The 19,907-nt window shown below is 51.7% G+C and overlaps 1 protein-coding gene across 3 annotated transcripts; it reads left to right on the forward strand.

Moving 5' to 3' along the window:
• Window positions 1-8,760: 8,760 nt before the first annotated feature.
• Window positions 8,761-17,494, forward strand: CDKN1A (cyclin dependent kinase inhibitor 1A). 3 transcript variants are annotated; one of them, XM_030315385.1, is made up of 3 exons: window positions 8,761-8,847; window positions 14,365-14,814; window positions 15,924-17,494. In XM_030315385.1, exons 2-3 carry the CDS (start codon window positions 14,370-14,372, stop codon window positions 15,971-15,973), a joined length of 495 nt encoding a protein of 164 aa, XP_030171245.1. In that variant the 5' UTR covers window positions 8,761-8,847; window positions 14,365-14,369; the 3' UTR covers window positions 15,974-17,494. The 3 variants fall into 3 exon arrangements, with proteins under 3 accessions (XP_030171245.1, XP_030171247.1, XP_030171246.1); XM_030315387.1 differs by lacking the exon at window positions 8,761-8,847 and adding an exon at window positions 8,912-8,936; XM_030315386.1 differs by lacking the exon at window positions 8,761-8,847 and adding an exon at window positions 8,917-8,979.
• The last annotated feature ends 2,413 nt before the right edge of the window (window positions 17,495-19,907 follow it).

The raw sequence follows: 19,907 nt of genomic DNA on the forward strand, positions 1-19,907 counted from the left end.
CCAGAGAGAGGAAATTGGATCCCGCTGTGTGACTTTAGACAAGTCACACTGTCTCTTTGTGTGCTGGTTTCCTCCTTTGGGAACTGAGGAGTATCAGGCCTATTTCATGTTTTTCCATCCTCTCAGGGAGGTTGCAAGACCGTGGATATGAAAGTACCCATCTTATAGATGAAGATATTGAGGTCTAAGTTCACGCGGCTCAGAGGTGGCACTGTTCTTCTTGTGGCAAGGTCCAGAAACTCAGCAGGAAAAGACTCTCTTGGGGCGCCTGGGTGGCTCAGTCGGTTAAGCTTCTGACTTCGGCTCAGGTCATGATCTCGCGGTTTGTGAGTTCGAGCCCCATGTGGGGCTCTGTGCTGACAGCTCAGAGCCTGGAGCCTGCTTCGGATTCTGTGTGTGTGTCTGTCTCTGTCTCTGCTCCTCCCCTGTTTGTGCTCGCTCTCTCTCTCTCTCTCTCTCTCTCTCTCTCTCTCTCAGAATAAACATTAAAAAAAAAAGACTCTCATAAAAAAAAAAAAAAGGAAAAGACTCTCTTATAGGAAGGTGGGGGGCGGGGGTAGAAGGCAGGGAGAGGCTTTCATTTGCCTCTCTCTCCTGCTGTGGCACAGATGACTAGCAGCTCATCACAAATCTGTGCCCCTATCCAGGGACTACATTGACCCTTGCATCTAGGTGGGGACGCATGACAAGTTCTTTTTTTTAATTTTTTTTTTCAACGTTTATTTATTTTTGGGACAGAGAGAGACAGAGCATGAATGGGGGAGGGGCAGAGAGAGAGGGAGACACAGAATCGGAAGCAGGCTCCAGGCTCTGAGCCATCAGCCCAGAGCCCGACGCGGGGCTCGAACTCACGGACGGCGAGATCGTGACCTGGCTGAAGTCGGATGCTTAACCGACTGTGCCACCCAGGCGCCCCATGACAAGTTCTTATCAATGAAATGGGGGTGGGAAATGATACACGTGACTTCTGAGCCAGATGTGAAGAAAGGCATAGGCCTGCTGGAAGCAGAGACCCTGATGTCCTAGGGGATGGGGAACTACAGGGTGGAAAGAACCTGCATCCCTGAATCACCACGTGGAGGTCAGCTACTCGCCAGCCACAACACCTTAGTTGTATTCATACGTGTGTGAGAAATACACTTCTTTGGGTTGTCTTGAAAATCAGTTGGAGACTTTATTTGTTACAGTGGGTAGTAGCATCTGCACACGCACCCCCCACTTTTCTTCCTAAGTCCAGCCTTGAGCTGCTTACATGTACCCAAAAGGAGACGTGGACAACCGTTCAATTATTCCTTACAGCAAACTGAATGTGCGGAACGGGAGATATTGTCTCCCCCCTCGCTCTGAGATTGGGGCCACCAGCATTTGGGGCTTGGTGGTTGCAGCTGTTGGCATTCGGCAATGGCCCTGGCGGTATTATGACCATGGGTGACGCTCAGAGCCATCCTAGGGAAGCAAAGACAAGGACAAGCAGCTGATGGGAGGGTGGGGCCACAGCCAGAGGCCTGGGTCTGCCCAGACTCTCTGCCTGTGTCACCTCAGCCAAAGTCAGTGCCTCCTGGGGCCTCCGTTTCCCCATCTGTAATATGAGTCTAAAACACTTGTCGTGGGGGTGCCTGGCTGGCTCAGCCGGTAGAGCAGGTGACTCTTGATCTCTGGGTCGGGAGTTCAGGCTCCATGTTGGGTGTAGAGTCTACTTAAAACACACACACACACACGCGCACACACACAGCACCTGTCATGGATGGGGAAGTAGGGAGGAAAAGATCGTGAGGGGTGAGATAATAAATCTGAAATTCACTTCCTAAGACTCCACACTTCTGTACAATCAAAAATTCCAAACCCAACACCCTCAGGACTTTGATGTGTAGGCCGGGGCTATTCTTTGGGAGGTACTTAAAGATAATATGAGAGAAGAAAACAGTGAAAGATCACATAATTCCTACTCTTTGGGGGATCATCCAGAAGGCTGTTCTAAGCTAATGGGGCTGGGAGAAGGGTGTCTTGGAGCTTTGAAGGCCAGTGAACCCAGTGTCTGTGGGTAGTTTCCTTTGCCACCAAATGTCTGCTCTCAGGTGTCTGATATCTGTAATTCCGACATTACTGCTTCATTGTTTTGGATTCCTGTTTGTTCCTCCACAAAAATGCAAACAATGATGATCCCTAATATTCGTTCAGTGCTTTACGCTTGCTCCAATAATCCTGAAAGAGATAGACGGGCCCAGACACTGGGTGTGGTGTTTCTCAATCACTTTTCCTGACAGGAAGATGGTGGGCAGTTCTACTCCTAGGTGTATATCCAAGACAAATTCTGGCATGTGTGCGCTAGAGAATTGGATAAGAATAGTTGGAATAGAATAACACAATATTGGAAATAACCCAAGTGCTCCCTGACAGGAGATGGGGACCACTGGATGTTAAATAACAGTGACAGTGATTGAGCCCTGTTTTAATTAACAAGAAACCATGTTAGAACATGGTGACAAGCACAATCTTGATTTGCTCACAATTCCGTAATTCAGGCAGGTGCACATTGGGGATGGCTTGTCTCTACTCCATGTGGCTTCGACTGGGAAGGCTCGCCTGGGAAATCAACTTTCAAGATGGTGCTGCTCACATGGCTGGCACATTAATCCTGGCCATGAGCTAGGAGGTCAGCTGGGGCTATTTGGTGTGTGTCGGGGAGGGGTTCAGTTATCTTGCACGTGGCTTTCCACATGATTTCTCACAGCATGGTGGTCTCAGAGTAATCAAAGCCTCACACGTGTTTCAAGGCCCCCAAGAATGCAAAAGCAGAAAGTTGCTAGACTTTCTTTCTTTTTTTTTTTTTTTTTAATGTTTATTTATTTTTGAGAGAGAGAGAGACAAAGCATGAGTTCGGGAGGGGCAGAGAGAGAGGGAGACACAGAATCCGAGGCAGGCTTCAGGCTCTGAGCTGTCAGCGCAGAGCCCTACACGGGACTTGAACTCACGAACTTCTAGATCATGACCCGAGCTGAAATCGGGAGTTGAGTGCTTAACGCACTGAGGCACCCAGGTGCCCCAGAAAGATGCTAGACCTTCTTAAGGCTTAAACCTGGAGCGGGTACCAGCTTATTTCTGTCCCATTCTATCGGCCCAAAGAGTTACAACCTAGACAGATTTAAGGGGAAGAAACTACGAGAGAGTGTGAACAACCAGAGGTGTAGTTCATTGGGTGCCACGGCCTTCTACAGATGGCAACCACCCACGGCCACGCGGATAAATCTTAGGTAGGTTATGGTGCAGGAACAAATAATCGCCACATCTCGGTGACTTTACACAATAAAGGGTTACTGCTTTCTCACAGATCCCACACAAAGCGGTGGGGTACTCTGTTCCACACAATCTGCCAGGAACCCAGGCTGATGGAAGCTCCACCATGTTGAGGTGGCAGCATCTGGGACACGAACCCCAACTTTTGCCACAGCCATGGGAGGCAGAAAGCCTGGAGAGTTTCACTTGGCTTCAGCCCTGAAGGGGCAAATGTCACTTATGCTCACATTTCATTGGCCAGAACTAGTCACGTGACCCTGTGTAAGTACAAGGAGGGGCTGGGAACGCATAGAAAAGTGGGTGAGCGTTAAGGTCTTGGCCACATGGGATGAAACTACTGAAAACAAAGGAAAGCTCAACATAAAATTCAAGATCGTGTTTACTGCAGGATAAGGGAGGAACTCACAGGAAGATGTCAGTGATTTGTAATGTTCTGGTTCTTGGGTTGAGCAATGAGTGTTAATTTTATATATCTATAAATGGGGCGCCTGGGTGGCGCAGTCGGTTAAGCGTCCGACTTCAGCCAGGTCACGATCTCGCGCTCCGTGAGTTCGAGCCCCGCGTCAGGCTCTGGGCTGATGGCTCAGAGCCTGGAGCCTGTTTCCGATTCTGTGTCTCCCTCTCTCTCTGCCCCTCCCCCGTTCATGCTCTGTCTCTCTCTGTCCCAAAAATAAATAAACGTTGAAAAAAAAATTGTTATATACCTATAAATGAATGGATGAGTGAATAGATGAATGAATAAATAGAAGAAGGGACTCAGAAGCAGTGACACTGAAGCCTAATCTCAGAGGGCAGGCCAAAAATGGCCCTTTCATAAATATTCCATGAGCTCTGGCTGAGGCCGCTAGACCTCAAAGTACAAAGATGAATAAAATATGGGCTCATCCCCTCCAGGTTCCCAGCTCAGGCAATGCACTAGTTCCACAAACCAAGCAAGCCAGCAAGGCACAGGGAAATGGATTGCTCACCAGTTCTGGGAGCCAGAGGAAGCCCTGTGAAGGCCTCCTTCAGAAGGGTCATGAGGGTTGGGTCATGCAGGATCAGTAGGAGTTCAACAGGTAGCGAAAGGAGTGGAGGTGGGTGGGGTAGGTTGGTCAGGAAAACTCATTCTAGGAACAGCGAACAATACGTGCAAGGTACAGAGAGCCCTTCATTCCTCAGCTGCCTGTGTTCGCAGGGTTTCCTCACCACCTTCTAGTCCCTGAATGATCTGATCAGCCCTTTCACACTGTGCTGTACCCCCCAGAACCCTCTGCAGGACCCAGGCACACATTCTCCCTACTGGCTGTCGGGAGCATGGGTTGCTGATGAGTCTTTCTTCAGGAATCGGCCCCATATAAGGGAGCTCTCTTGTCCAAGGTCATGCACCCCCTCCCTACTCCGGAGGCAGACACATTCAAATGACTGGTCAAAGCAGGAATATAAAGGTCTAGCTCCCTTACTTCAATTCAGGGAGCTCAGCAGGGCATCCCAGCTCCAGAGCTCCCTGTGGGATCAGCTAGGGCCTGTCTGGAGTCTCCAGTCTCCATTATAGTCCAACTCATCTCTCTGCTAGATCCTGTTCCTTTTGTACCCCCCCCCCCAACAGGTGTTGATTGTGAATGCACTCCCCAAGAAACCTCGTTCAAGAGTATCTCCACTTCAGGGCACCTGGGTGGCTCAGTGGGTTAAGTGTCTGACTGGCTTGGGTTATGGTCTCACGGTTCATGAGTTCAAGCCCTGTCTTGGGCTCTGTGCTGACAGTGCAGAGCCTGCTTGAGATTCTCTCTGTCTCTCTGTCTCTCTCTCTGCCCCTTCCCCACTTGAGCTCGCTTTAAATACATAAACTTAAAAAAGAGTATCTCCACTTCAGGTGTGTTTTCTAGGAAACCTATCTAAGGTACCCACTAAGTAAGTGATTAAGTGATTACTTAATCAGGGATGAAAACCCCCTTCCTAGAGGCGCTTCTATAGCAACAATATTAACTGATATTCACAGAGTGATTTCTGAGCTAAGCACTATGCTAAGCACTTTGCCTATGTGAATTTATTTAATAAAGAACGGAATGAGCTAATGCCAAAGAAATGAATTTCTAACGGTGAAATTTCAGACTCTGGGAAGGTGAGATTGTCAGCTTAGGGAGTCTGGAAGTGTTTGTGTGGCACATATTCTGTCACAGACTTTTTTCTCTGTCTTGCTGTTTAGTAGTCCTAATCTTTTGTATTGGTTGGGTAAAGCCCCCAGCAAGTCAGGGATAAGGCTCCCAAACTCATTCTTCCTTAAAAAAAAAAAAGAAGAAGAAGAAGCAAAGAAGAAGGACTTCTACTCTTCTCAGTGGTGCAATAATATTTCTGTTCTGTCTTTTTTTTGGGGGGGGGGTCTCGCTTCTTGGGAGCCTGTGTGGAGGTGAATTCCTCTGAAAGCCAAGTGCCCCTGTTTGGGACTCCCCAGACATTTTCTGAGAAATGGTGACATTGTTCCTCGTACTTCCTCTCCCTTCCTGAGCAGCCCCTGTAGCTACTTTTATCCTCCTTCTTCAGGCTTGGGCTTTCCACCTTTCCTTTCTGTCATCACCTCCTTCCTGGTGGGAGCCGATCTGAAATTTCTTGTCTCCTAGGCTGATCCTCTCTCCATCCCTAAGCTGCCTCCTTCCTGGGGAGCATGCCCAGGCAGCAGGCTGTAGCCCTGACTGGCCTTCCGGCCGTCAGGAACATGTCCCAACATGTTGAGCACTGACTCGTGGCTGTTTATCCTTTGAGCTGCCTGCTTTGGGGCAAAGAGAGGGGGGTGGTAGGATACAGGAGACCCCCCAAGACCTCAAGGAGACCTTGGTCTGAATTTCTCTGAACAGCAATATGTGCTTTGCAGCAGATCTCTTGGGATTGGCCTGGGATCTGGGGTGTGTGTGTGTGTGTGTGTGTGTGTGTGTGTGTGCGTTTTTTGCATCAGATCTTGCATGTGACTTCCAACAACCTGCTCTTTTGCCCTCTTCAGGGCAGAAGTCCTTTAAGGGCACACCTGGCTACACACTCAAGTGTATGGTTGGAAATTCTTTTTTTTTTTTTTGAGTACTGAACAGTATTAGACACTTAGTAGGTGCTTAATACTTGTTGAATTCTGTTGTGGTGGTGGTGAGCTAAAAGTTACAGAAAAAAAAGCAGAACTCACTTCCCAACAACAACAACAAAAAGAATCATCTTGTGAAGTTCAGTATCACAAAACTTTAAATAATTCAATACAGGCCTTCATTAACTTTTTTTTCCCCCAAAGTAAACAGACAGACAATGTCAAGTCTATTTGAAATGCCTGAAAGCCAAGGGGAGTCAAGGCAGTAGGAGGATATGCCTGTCCTCTTCTGGACATTTGACAACGCAGTCTTTGGTATGTGTATGTTGGGGGTGGGGGCTGCATGGAGAAAGGGAGGAGGGGACTAGTCCTGGGGTCTTGGCCTTTTTGAGGCCCTCCTGAGGTCCATCTGCAGTCCTGGCCCAAATCCAAGATCAGGTAGGCAAGAGAGTCTGTTCTGTGCCCTCCCACTCCTAACTGGGCTCCTATGCCAGCAGTAGAGAAGACCTGTCCTCCCTGAGGTCAGCTGCATTAGAGGAAGAAAACTGGGCATGTCTGGACAGAGATTTCTAGACACTGAAGAGTCCTAGATGTCAGTAATTGTAGCTGTTCTAAGCCTGAGTTCTAATTTTTAGTGGGATTTCTGTTCAAATTAACATTCTGTTCTCTGCAATTTTTTTTAAAGATTTAAACATTTATTTTATTTTACTATTTCAGTTTATTTTTTTGAAGTAAGCTCTATGCCCAACATAGGACTAGAACTCAGACTCCCAAATCAAGAGTCACATGCTCTACTAACTGAGCCAGCCAGGTACCCCTGTTCTCTGCAATTAAAAAAAATTTTTTTTAATGTTTATTTATTCTTTATTTTTTTATTTTTTTTTATTTGACGTTTATTTATTTTTGAGACATAGAGAGACAGAGCATGAACGGGGGAGGGTCAGAGAGAGGGAGACACAGAATCTGAAACAGGCTCCAGGCTCTGAGCTGTCAGCACAGAGCCCGACACGGGGCTCGAACCCTCGGACCGTGAGATCATGACCTGAGCCGAAGTCGGACGCTTAACCGACCGAGCCACCCAGGTGCCCCAATGTTTATTTATTCTTGACGGAGAGACAGAGTGTGAGTGGGAGAGGGTCAGAGAGAGAGGGAGACACAGAATCCAAAGCAGGCTCCAGGCTCTGAGCTGTCAGCACAGAGCCCCACGCAGGGCTTGAACTCACCAGCCGTGAGATCATGACCTGAGCCCAAGTCGGGCCCTTAACTGACTGAGCCACCCAGGCGCCCCTGTTCTCTGCAATTTTTTAAAAGCTAAAACTGCAAATGTTTTAGGTTAAAGGAGGCAAAAATGGAGTGCAAGAGGGGCTGGGGGTGGGAACTGGGTGGGAGGAAGTGGGCACCTCGCTTGCTTCTGTATCTGGGAGAAGCACTAGTGGATATTTCCAGAATTGTCTTTCATCAATGTCACCTTTAAATGAAGGGTGCTGGGTGTTTCCCTCTTTCTAGAGCCACTATGTAAGAGAGGGCAAGGGGCAGAGGGCTCTGGGTGGGAGGCAATAGGCCTATGCCCTAGGGATGCCTGGGTAGTTCGGTTGCTTAAGCATCTGACTTCATCTCAGGTCATGATCTCAGGTTTGAGTCCCACATCTGGCTTGCTGCTGTCCGCGCAGAGCCCACTTCATATCCTCTGTCCCCCTTTCTCTCTGCCCTTCCCCTGCTTGTGCGTGTTCTCTCTCAGAAATAAACACTAAGAAGAAAATGGGCTCGTGCTCCAACCGCAGCTATTTATTTGCTTGCTGTGTGACCTGAGTCAGATCACTGAACTTCTCTGAACCTGTTACCTTTAGTTCTATGGGCCTTGATTTCCTCATCTGTGCAATGAAAGGGACTGGATCCCTTTCTGGCCTCCCAGATGTTTTGTTGAGGTGTCTGGGTGTTTCAGGCGGTGCTTTGGGAGAGGTGGTCTAGGGAGAGAACCTAGGAATAGTGATGCTATAGTGGGCTTTTCTGGGAATTCCAAAGTGAGGGACATCTTTTTTATTATTTATGGAGTTTTATTTATTAATGGTCACCCCTCATGCTCTTTTCGGGGCCAGAAAGAGGGCTTATGCTAAGAATGCCATCCCTTCCTGGGGAGTGCCAACTCACACCCCAATGAAAACCACCCAGATTTGTAGCTCAGTTAGTTTCCCCACCAACTGTGTAGCGCACACACGCCCAGGCGCGGGGGTTGGGGGGGGGAGGGAAACGCCCTCCAGCAGCTGATAACATTGGCATCTGAGTTCTGAGGTTCTAGAGCGCGGCTGGGAGCTACGAGCGTCCCGCGGCCCTGGAAGGGCGGTCCCAGGCCTTCAGCGGGCGGAGCAGCGGGTCCCGCCTCCGAAGCCATCCTTTATAAGAGCAGCGCCGGGCGGTGCCAGCAGAGGTGTGAGCCACCGCTCCAGTCTGTGACCTGGAGGCCCGGAGCCGGGCGCGGATTCACGGAGCCACCGAGACCCTCAGAAGAGGTGAGGGAGTCGTGGCAGGCAGGAGCCGACCCTGGACCGGCAGCTCTGAGCCGAGAAGTGTCTGCCTGTGCGTCCGTTCGCGTCCGCGAGTGTGTCCTCGCGGGTGTGTGTGTGTGTGTGCTGTCTTCACAGGTGAATGGCGTGAGTGGGTCGGTGCGCGGGTCTGGGGTTTGCTCCCACGGGTGTCTCCGTAAGTGCCCGTGTGACGGAGGCCGAGTTTGGCGGAGACTCCGGGCGGAGGGAGGGCAGGAGTTGGAGGGATCGATCCCTGCCGCGCTCCCGTCCCTTTGAAACAAAGCAGGGTGGAGGAGAGGCGGGCACCCGGGCGCCGCGGACCCCCGGCGCCGTTAGCGCTAGCGGCGAGCAGCTGGAGCCCCTGAGCGCCAAGCTCCGGGAGGGGCGGGGAACGCGGAGCCGAGCAGGTTCATCAGCGATCCGCTCCGGGGCAGCTCCCGGATCCACTAGGTGCCGTCTCCCCGCCCCGAGGTCTAGGTTCCCGACGCCTCCGTGTCCGCCACCGCTGGGCGCTGAGGTCAGCGCGGGCTGTGTCCCTGGTCCTTGGGAACGTGTTGGTACACGTCCCTTCAGGGCAATCGAGGAGGTGACTCATGGTGACAAGGAGACCCCGGGAAACGAACCGGGTGAGGTCAGAGCCCCGCCCGGGCTGGTGGGGGACAGTGGCGCCCCAGAAGTCAGCTTCCCGGCCCTCGGCGGTCTCTGACCCCCCACCGCCCCTCCATCAGCACAGTGACCTATTTGGCTGGCACCAAGTGTTCTCAGGGAAGCCGGGGACGCCAGGAGGTCCAGGACTGGTTGTGCGGTCCCCGCCTCGCAGCGCGCCCTCGAGGACGCGGAGCTGTGGCCCCGCGCGGGGTGGGCCCACGCCAGCCAGTCGGTTTGAGAAGAGCAGGAGTCGGACACACCTCTGTTCCATCGCGCCCGCCGAACCCCGGCCCGGCTTGCCCACGACTCGGGGTGCCGGACTCCGCGGAGGGAGCGCAGCCCTGCGCAGCGGGGCGGCGGGGCGTGCAGCCCTCGTCCGGGAAGGGGGGGACGGGGAGGGGTCACAAACGGAGGGTGGGACTTCGGGGGGGGGGGCGCGACGCTGCTCCGGGACTCTGTCGGCAGCATCCAGGGGCTCCCGGCGCCCCCCACCAAACTGCCCTCTCCAAGGGCGACAGGTCTGAGCGGAGCCGGGGGACGACGAGTCGTCCTTCGAACGCCGCCACCCTGCGCGGGCCACAGTGCATCCGTCCTGTCGGGGGCCCTCTGGGGACCCTGGTGCCCTTCTAGTTCGGACAAGAATCTTGGATTTACTAGGGTTTGGCACTTTAGGGCGCCAAGGCAGCTCCCCCCTCCCCTCCCTCCACGTCGCGTTTCGAGGAGGACTTTCGAGCGGTTTTGTTTTCCTTGCTTTCGTCTATTTTTATTTTCCAGGGATCTGACTCATCCCGTGCTTTGGGCGTGGAGATAAGGTGGAGGGCCCAAACCTCTGCGCGCCTGTGCGTGCTGTGTGTGTGTGTGTGTGTGTGTGTGTGTGTGTGTGTGTGTCACAGAGGAGCGCGCGGTTTCCCAACAGTGGCGGGGCTTTCGGAAGCCTGGCTGGCTCAGCGTGACGTGTTTGCGGCCCCTGGTTCTCCTCCTAGTCCCCACCCCCCGCCACCTCCAGAGGGTGACGCGCAGCCCGAGTGGAAGCGAAGTTTTGGCGGGTGGGGAGAGCTTTGCAGGAAACTGACTCATCACAACTCCCTGCTGCTGTCCAAGGCTCTGCCCACGCACCTCCGACCCTGCGCCTGATTTCCTGGCGACTAGCGCCCCCTTCCGGCCCCGGCGCGAATAGCAAACACGCCTTCCCGCGGAATGCGGTTTCACCCGCCTTTCCTTCCCGCTCGCTTCGCCTGCGCAGAGATCGCTCGCCGCTTCTGCCAACGCCCCTTAAAAACAGTACCCCATTGGTTCAACAGTGTGTAATGAGTCCTTACTGTTTACTTCGGAATTAAAATTGGTTGATATCTAAGGCACGAAGGCCAACAAAGGAAGCTCTTCTCAGTTACTTGTTTGTAAAACAAGGGTTTGTGTTTCTCAGCTTTCCCTGAGCTGAGAGTTATGATAATGGTAGTGAGATCAGATTTTGATGCGGAGCCTATGGGAGCCATATGGGCTGGGGTGTTAGGAGAAAGGATTCTGGTCCCAGCTCCTGGAAGCCAGGGAATATCCAGCGTCTTGATGAAATCCTAGGCAGGCGCCTCCCCCTTGTGCCAATGAGGCACTGAGACCCAGAATGTCCATTTCGGCCATCCTGTGTATCCCCTCTTGAATGGCACCCCAAAAGTGCCCATCTGGGGAACTGCCAAACACCTGCTTAAATCCCCCTTAATTTGAGTTAATTAATCTGGGAAGAGAGGGACCTATCAATATGGGTTTTTTTGTTTTTGTTGTTGTTTTGTTTTTTTAGAGAGAGCGAGCGAGCGCGGGCGCGCGCAAGCAGGGGAGGGGCAGAGTAAAGAGGGAATCCTAACCAAGCAGGGTCCACACTAAGGGCAGAGCCTGAAGCAGGGGCTCTATCCCCACCCTGGGATCACGACCTGAGCCAAAATCAAGAGTCAGTGGCTGTTTTGACCGAGCCACCCAAACAACCCTGTATTTTTTTTTTTTTTCCTTGAGAGAGAGTGTGAGTGGGGGAGGGCCAGAGGGAGAGAATCTCAAGCAGGGTCCATACCCATCGCAGAGGCCCCAGTGGGGATCCATCTCATGACTGTGAGATCATGACCTGAGCCAAAAATCAAGAGTGCAGTGCTCAGCTCTTTGAGCCACCCAGGTGCCCCTGGATCTGTATTTGTAAAAAGCTCCCCAAGTGGGGTGCCTCGTTGGCTCAGTTAAGCGCCCAACTTCGGGTCAGGTCATGATCTCCACAGTCGATGGGCTCCAGCCCCGCGTCGGTCTGTGCTGACAGCTCAAAGCCTGGAGCCTGCTTTGGATTCTGTGTCTGGATTCTGCGTCTCCCTCTCTCTTTGCCCTTCCCTCACTTGTGCTCTCTCTTTCTCTTTCTCAAACCTAAAAAAAATATTTTTAAAAAAGTTCCCCAAATGATTCTGCTGGGACTGTAGTTAATAATACAAAACTAGAAGAGTAGGGATGAACACCAGAGCGCAGAACGCAGGGCAAACAGGCTTGGGTTCAAATCCTGGCTCTGCCACTTGTGAGTTGTGTGGTCTTGGGCAAGTTACTTAATTTCTCTGAGCCTTCGTTACTTATTCTGTTAAAAAAAAAAAGAGAGAGAGAGAGAGCAAACATACTGCACTGGGTAACCCCTCTATGGGGCAGTGGCTCTTGGCCTTTTCAGTTTTCTGGTTTGGGGGCAAGCCTCATATCTCTTCAAACTCTTGCTCTTTAAATTTGGTCTGAGGTCACCTGGTGCCTCTCCTCCCCCATCAGCTCTGAGAGGTGGGGTGGGGAGGGGTAGGTGTGGCAGGGGTCCAGGTCTTCCTGCCCGAGGAGGTCACTCAGAGCCTGCAAAGCAGGACTTGTCCTCGGGAAAACCCAGTCCCTGCCAAGGTTGCACAGCCACTCAGCCCTGGAGTCAGGCCAGAGCAGGGCAGGTGGGTGCCAGCTCTTCATCATGAGCAAACTCAACCTTGGTTTTCCCTCTTCTGAAGTGGGAGGAGAGGAACCGGGTAGACCGGCCACCTCTAATTTTTCTTGCCTGCAAAACGAGTTCCTTGGATGCAGCCAACATGGGGCAGGGGCTTCCAGGCTGTCTAGACTCCAGATCACCTGATGTGCCTGGCAGGATGTGGCTCAGCCTGGGAGCAATCATTGTCCTGCCCTGCCCAGCCCCTCCTCACCCCCAGGCCTCCAGCTTGATGACATCCTTGGGAAAGGCCCTCAGCACGCAGCACCTGTCAGCTGCTGTCTGAAGGAGGTGGTGGCCCGGGGAGTGATGTGGAGAAGGCTCAGCCAGAACCGAACACAGAGAGCAAAATAATAACACTTCTGTTTTCCAAGCACTTCTGTCTACCAGGTGCTTTTCCCAGCATGTTACCTACATTAACTCAGTTAATCCTCACACCTATCCTCTGAGACATTCACTAATACTGTCTCCATTTTACAGATGAGAAAAAATAGAGCCCAGAGAAGTTAAGCCATTTGTCTAGGGTCACCCAGCAGAGCCTGGATTCCAACCCAGGCAGTCTGGCTCCAGAGCCCACACTCTTAACCACAAGAGCCAGCCTCTCAACTCTGTTCCATCTGCCTTGCCTGAAGGGACTCCCTGACCTATTATTGCTTGAGGATGCTTCCACAGTTCCATTTTATAGCTGAGAAAACTGAGGCCCAGAGATATTAAGTGACATTTTATTTTTACAATTTAAAAAAAAAATTTAATTAAAATTTTTTTGTTAATGTTTATTTATTTTTGAGAGAGAGAGAGAGAGAGAGAGAGAGAGAGAGACGCAACACGTGCGGGGGAGCGGCAGAGAGAGAGAGGGAGATACAGAATCCGAAGCAGGTTCCAGGCTCTGAGCTGTCAGCACAGAGCCCGACTCGAGGCTCGAGTTCACAAATCGCGAGGTCATGACCTGAGCTAAAGTCGGATGCTTAACAGACTGAGGTGCCCCTTTTTACGATTTTTAAATTAAAAAAAAATTTCAGTGACTATTTACTTACTTAAAGTTTATTTTTGAGAGAGACAGAGACAGCATGAGTGGGGGAGGGGCAGAGAGAGGGAGAGAGAGCATCTAAAGCAGGCTCCTCACTGCCAGCACAGAGCCCGATGTGGGGCTCAAACTCACAAAACCGCAAGATCATGACCTGAACCGAAACCAAGAGTCAGACACCTAACCGACCGAGCCACCCGGGCACCCCTTTAAGTGACTTTAAAATTTAGGTAGTAGGCAGCAAAGCTAGGACTGGATCCTAGGTGTTTTTTATCCCAGGGGCCAGGGTACTTTTGTTTCAGAACAGGGTTATCCCACATGGGCATCTGGGTAAAAAGGGGTTCAGGAGGCCAGAGAAGCTGTCAGCCCGTCCTTTCACAACGCAGAGTTCTAACCGCTATACGATCACGGCCCTTTCATTTGCTACCTGACCTCTTGGCCAGGGCTGGGGTTGGGAAACTACTGGACTCTGGCAATTCACACGTACTTGGGGCATTCGCACCCATGAGGGACACCTCGGGGGGACAGCAAATTGATTTTAGTTGATAAAGCCTGGCGGTAAACAGGACTCTGATCCCTGCTATTGCAATAAACTTGTCTTTGTCAACACAAGTTTGTCCTTCAGCTGCTCCCTCCTCCAGTGACCTTGGGGTGCCAGGTGAACCCAGCTCTGCCCCCACCCGGTGGCTGTTGGTTGGGGACTGGGGACGGCCTGTGGGAAGGCGATGGTGGCAAACCAGCTGGAAGGAGCCAGAGAGACCCCATGTTCTAGGAGGAAGACGTCATCTGAGCCAAGCACAGCCTGGTAAGGTAGGGTCCAATTTCCCAAGTGACCAGGGCCTTACTTGTGTCTCGGCTGCAGGTGCCATGTCGGAGCCGTCCAGGGATGCCCACCAGATCCCACATGGCAGCAAGGCCTGCCGCCGCCTCTTCGGCCCAGTGGACAGCGAGCAGCTGCGCCGAGACTGTGACGCGTTAATGGCAGGCTGCGTGCAGGAGGCCCGGGAGCGATGGAACTTCGACTTTGTCACCGAGACACCGCTGGAGGGCGACTTTGCCTGGGAGCGTGTGTGGGGCCTGGGCCTGCCCAAGCTCTACCTGCCTGCAGGGCCCCGGGGGGGCCGGGATGACCTGGGAGGGGGCAAGCGGCCCAGCACCTCGTCTACCCTGCTGCCGGGGACAGCTCGGGAGGACCACCTGGACCTGTCCCTGTCCTGCACTCTCATGCCTCACTCCCCTGAGCGGCCCGAGGCGTCTCCGGGTGCACCTGGCACCTCTCAGGGCCGAAAACGGCGGCAGACCAGCATGACAGGTGAGGACAGACGCAGGGAAGGACACTAGAAGGAATCAAGACTCTCAGAATCTGTGGTCCTAGGGACCGTGTCTGGTCCTGCAAGGGACCTGTCTGGTCCAGTTTGCTCATTAGGCCGTAGGGAAAGCAAGCCCAGAGAGACAGAGCAACTTTCCTGAGGTCCCATGGCAGGTATACAGCCATGACCAACTCACTAACATCTACTGGGAACATTTATTGTATGTCAGGCCCTTTGCTAAGGTGAATTTCTAAGGTAGGTTTCATTTAGTCCTTAAAGCAGTTCTGTTCCATATAACATTGTTGCCACTCTTTTATAGGAGTGGAAATAAGGCTCAGAGAGGTAGAGTGGTTTGCCTATGGTCCCACAGTGAATTTGCAGTGGAGAGAAAACTAATGACAGTAATTTCCCGGCTGCCCTATCCAGATCTAACTCACCTTCCCCATCACACACACACACACACACACACACACACACACACACTTCCATTCAGTCCTCAGAGCACTACACAAATGGTCAACTTCATTTTATATGTGAGGAAACCGAGGTTCAGGGCGATGCAGTCAAGAATGCCACGGGAAATTTACAGCTGGTGCAGAACTAACAATACTGAAGATAGTGTCTCACATGTATATGGCCCCATCATGGGCAGAACACTTCTCATGGGTTCTCTAATTGCATTCCTATAGCAGTGTGGTTCAATAGAACTGTGCAGTGATGCAAATGTCCAGTGGCACTAGGCGCAATGTAGCCATTGAGCATTTGACATGTGGCTGGTGTGACTGAGGAACCGAATTTTGCATTTTATTTGATTCTAGTTCGTTTAACTACACAGGGCCACCACAGTAGTGGTGGGCAGCTTGGCTTGGAGCAGGCCCACGGATGTTGGTCTGGTTATAATCAGTCATGTCTGGGAAGCGTGGTGGGATGCCTGGTATAACGGTGTCGTGGGAGACAGATTGGGAGTTGCCAGAGTTTTACCCTGTGCTTGGCAATGTGTCCCTTTGGCCCTAGGGAGGAGGGCCTGCCCCCTCTGCTGTGGGTTTTGGATGGATGGCTCTGTTGGGCCCTCTTCCTCCTGGCCTGGCTGACTTCTGTTCTCTCTTCCCAGATTTCTATCACTCCAAACGCCGGCTGATCTTCTCCAAGAGGAAGCCCTAATCAGCCCCTCTGGAAGCCTCAAGCTCCTAGAAATGAGGCCCACCGCCCCGCCCCCCCCCCACTGCCCCCACAGGCCTCTTCTACACCTTTGCCTTTAGTCCTTCAGTTTGTGCGTCTTAATTATTATTTGTGTTTTAATTTAAACTCCTCCTCATGTACATATCCTGCTTGCCACCACCCTTCCCCCCCGCTCCCCCCCCCCCAGCCTTTGGCATTTCCAATTATTTAAAAAACCATTAGACAGCAGAATGATAGGTTTATTAGAGCGCTAGGTATTTTTATTATGCGAACTATTATTTAAGACGTCTTCATCCTGTGCTCCCCATTTCTGCTCTCCCAGAGGTAAGGTGGGGCTGGCGTGACCCTCACCTTCTGGGTGGTGCTCCCTGGAGGGGCCTGGCTCCTTCAGCTCACCACCTCATGGGGGTTATGAAATTTCTGCCCCTTTCCTGCATTCTCAAACCCGGATTCTTTATCATTTGAGAAGTACACAGATAGCACTTTGAAGGGGGCCCAGCAGGGTGGGGGCATCATCAACACTTTGGAGGCCCCTCCCCTTCTCTGAGGTCGGGCAGTGTGACCTTGAAGTGGGCACAGCCTGGAACACGGCTGGGAACGTGGCACTTTCCTGGCCCCTGATGCCCCGCCCTGCTCTGTGAAGGCACGGGCGAAGGTAGGGTCCTGTAGCAAACCACCCCACCTCCTCTCACCCCCTCTGCCACCCACAGGGAAGCCAGTCTCAATGTTTGGCCTCCCCTGCACTTTTCTAGGAGCCCCAGACGCCCCTCTTTTCCAGCTGGGCTTTCAAGTCCCTCTCTGCTCCGCTCCCCTCCCCCATACCCTTTCCCTCTAGTACCCTCTCGGCCCTAGGTGGCAGCTCTGGGGTGCCTGTCCCCCCAGCTTAGTGGACTGGGAGGGAAGGGGTATGCTAGAAGTAGGGGTCCCCAGTTCTACCTCAGGCAGCTCGAGCAGTGGCCTCCTCTTACCTTCTGGGGCAGAGGTTCTGGTGGTTGGACAGGTCTTCTTGAGCGGGGATCCCTCTGTCAGGGGTATGTCTCGGGGAGCAGTTTTCGAGGAGGAAGAGCGTGACACCAGCCCCTGGAACCCCTCCAAGGACCTTCCCCACTGCCCCACCCTCCCCCATTTCATTGCACTTTGATAGCAGCTGAACAAGGAGTCAGATGTTTTAAGATGGTAGGGTAGAGGCTGTGGATAGGGTATGCCAAGTGGGCTAATGCGGCCCTGGGAGTTGGGAGTTACCGTCTTTCCCAGCACTGAGCATTGAGCCCCTGGAGGCATCGAAGCACTTAGTGGGTCTGACCCCAAACATCTTACGTTCCTGTAACATGCTGGCCTGGACTGTTTTCTCCTGGCTCCTCCTGTCTCCACCTAGACTGTAAGCCTCTGAAGGGCAGGGAACAAGTCCTATACTGCTCTGTGCCCTTCATTGCCCCTTCCTCAGTGCTGGGTATACAGCAGGTGCTCAATAAATGTTTCTTGGTGATTTTACTTGTGATATTACCATTGTGGCCCATACGCCTTGTCATTTGTAAGAATGAGTAGGCAGAAGTTCTTTCGGTTGTTTCCACAATTTTAACAATTAAGCATTTAAAGTTAAAAAAACGCAGAGGCTTAACAAACAGACCATGAGCCAAAAAAGACGACAACAAAACAACCACAGTAAACATCACACCTCTGCAAAGATCGCCACGGTCAATATTTTGGTTCCTTGTGTGGTCTTTTTTAGTAAGGGATATGTTACTCACCAGAGAACTGCACCTCATTACTCATGGCGGAAATGCACATTAAAACCACAATAAGATAACACTGTGCATCGACCAGAATGACTAACGTGAAAAAGACAATGCCAAGCGAGGGCAAGGATTAGGAACAACCGGAAGGCAAACCTGGCTGGCAGAAGCATGAAATATTTCAACTACTTTAGAAAACAGGCAATCCCTTCTAAAAATGGCTCCCCTCGTGCCCACCCCATGACTCGAGACTCCCCTTCCTGTTTGTTCTCACGAGAAATCAGTACGTATTTCCACCAGAAGGCACGTTCATGGCAGCGTTATTCTTGACAGACCCAAGCTGGGAACAACCCAAATGTCCACAACAAGAACGGATGTGTAAATTGTGGTATCTTTCTAGAGTGGAGTATTATGCAACGTTAAAAAGAACAAAGTACTTTATGTGCACGTTTCTGATGATCTGTTCATAGCTAACCACTCCAAGACTTAGTGGCTTAAAACGATGACCTTTATTTGCTCCTGATTCTGTGATTTAGCCAAAAACCGCTTTTCAGATACGGGATAATTCTCTGCTGTATGGGACATGGCTTTGCTCTAGAACCCTAGGGGTCTGAGGTAGGGCTCTCCCACTGGGACTTTTCAGAGACTTCACACTGTCTACTTATCTGCCACGGATATTTCTAGTACCATGGGACACACAAGGTCGTATGTCCCAAGTGCTTGTCCTATAGCATGGACCTGTCACAGAGCCCTCTTTGGTTCTGGACTCCACTCAAACGTGGCAGCTCCCCATGCCATCTGGTAAATGGGCCAGAGCATTAGTTTTTTTTTTTTAATTTTTTTAAATGTTTTATTTATTTTTGAGACAGGGAGAGACAGAGCATGAACAGGGGAGGGTCAGAGAGAGGGCGACACAGAATCTGAAACAGGCTCCAGGCTCTGAGCTGTCAGCACAGAGCCCGACGCGGGGCTTGAACTCACGGACCGCGAGATCATGACCTGAGCCGAAGTCAGCCACTTAACCGACTGAGCCACCCAGGCACCCCAAGGGCCAGAGCATTAGTATATGGCCTCCGAAGTCCACCTTGGCTCGCTAAAGCTATGCCTCTTTTGAGGGGGAGCATGTCCTCAGTACTTGTCTTTTCCTATAGAGGGAACGTCCCAGCACATCCCAGTTTATTTGACCACTTAAAACAGAACATGACAGGTCTCTGAATTCTTGTAAAGAACGTGAATATGCCCCATTTCTTACCCCTTTTCCTGAAACGGATCAGAGAGAATGCGCTGGCCATATTGTTAGCTTCTTACAGTCAGAGGCTGTGTAGACTATTCTAGCAAAGATACCATATCTGATACGATGCCTGCAATTAGGGCAACGACGTGGATAACCATCAACTGCCATGCTTCGTTTGGTTATTATAGGAGCAGTATGGGGTGGATGGAATGGGGATATGATGGGAACCACCTTGCTTCCTCCAGGCCTTTGAAAGGAGCACCGATCTCTGCACTGCCACCTGGCAAGCGGCGTGGCTTCCGATTCACTGTCTCGACTAGGGGGATAACTTAAGAGACTTCCATTCAGTCCTTCTTTCCATTAATGGCTCTTATTCCATAGATAAGGAAACTAATCAGTGCACGTTCTGCCAACTGCTAAATGTATCCACGCCTGTCGCTGGTTGAGGGCTTCCTTCTGGGAGGCAAGCTTGGGTTCCTCCTCTCGTGGGTGGAACAACTTCCCATGATGCCGGAGGAAACCGGAAGGATGGGAACATTTGAAGTGAGAAGCTGCATCACCACCAGGAACCCATGTTTCAGGCAAACAGAGGTGTGGGCCTGTGGGACAGGGGTGGGGGCAGGGGGGGGGCATCAGCTTTGGCTTCCGTAACTTCCCTTCAGCCAGCCTAGTGCCCAGATAAACATGCTGGCAAAAGTCACTGCTTTACCCTCTCCCACCAGCCCACAGAAATGTGAGCTCCGTGAGGGCAGGTCTTTGCCTGTTTCATTTGCTGCCATGTCTCAGCACCGAAGGAGTGCCCAGCACACAGTAGGTGCTCAATAAATATTCGTTGAATGAATGAATTATTCACTGTGGCTTGAATTTCCTTCCTGACCCCAGCGTTCATCTCTCACACCCAGTTCTCCGCCTACCCCACTCCCAGGTGGCTGCCCTCATCACTTGACAA

The sequence above is a fragment of the Lynx canadensis genome, chromosome B2 (genome assembly GCF_007474595.2).
Source record: "Lynx canadensis isolate LIC74 chromosome B2, mLynCan4.pri.v2, whole genome shotgun sequence".
NCBI classification, from domain to species: domain Eukaryota; kingdom Metazoa; phylum Chordata; class Mammalia; order Carnivora; family Felidae; genus Lynx; species Lynx canadensis.

Coding starts and splice junctions, on each gene's coding strand:
- CDKN1A (XM_030315385.1), top strand. CDS start 14,370: ATGTCGGAGCCGTCCAGGGATGCCCACCAGATCCCACATGGCAGCAAG. Junction 14,815..15,923: donor GCGGCAGACCAGCATGACAG/GTGAGGACAGAC, acceptor CTCTCTTCCCAG/ATTTCTATCACTCCAAACGC.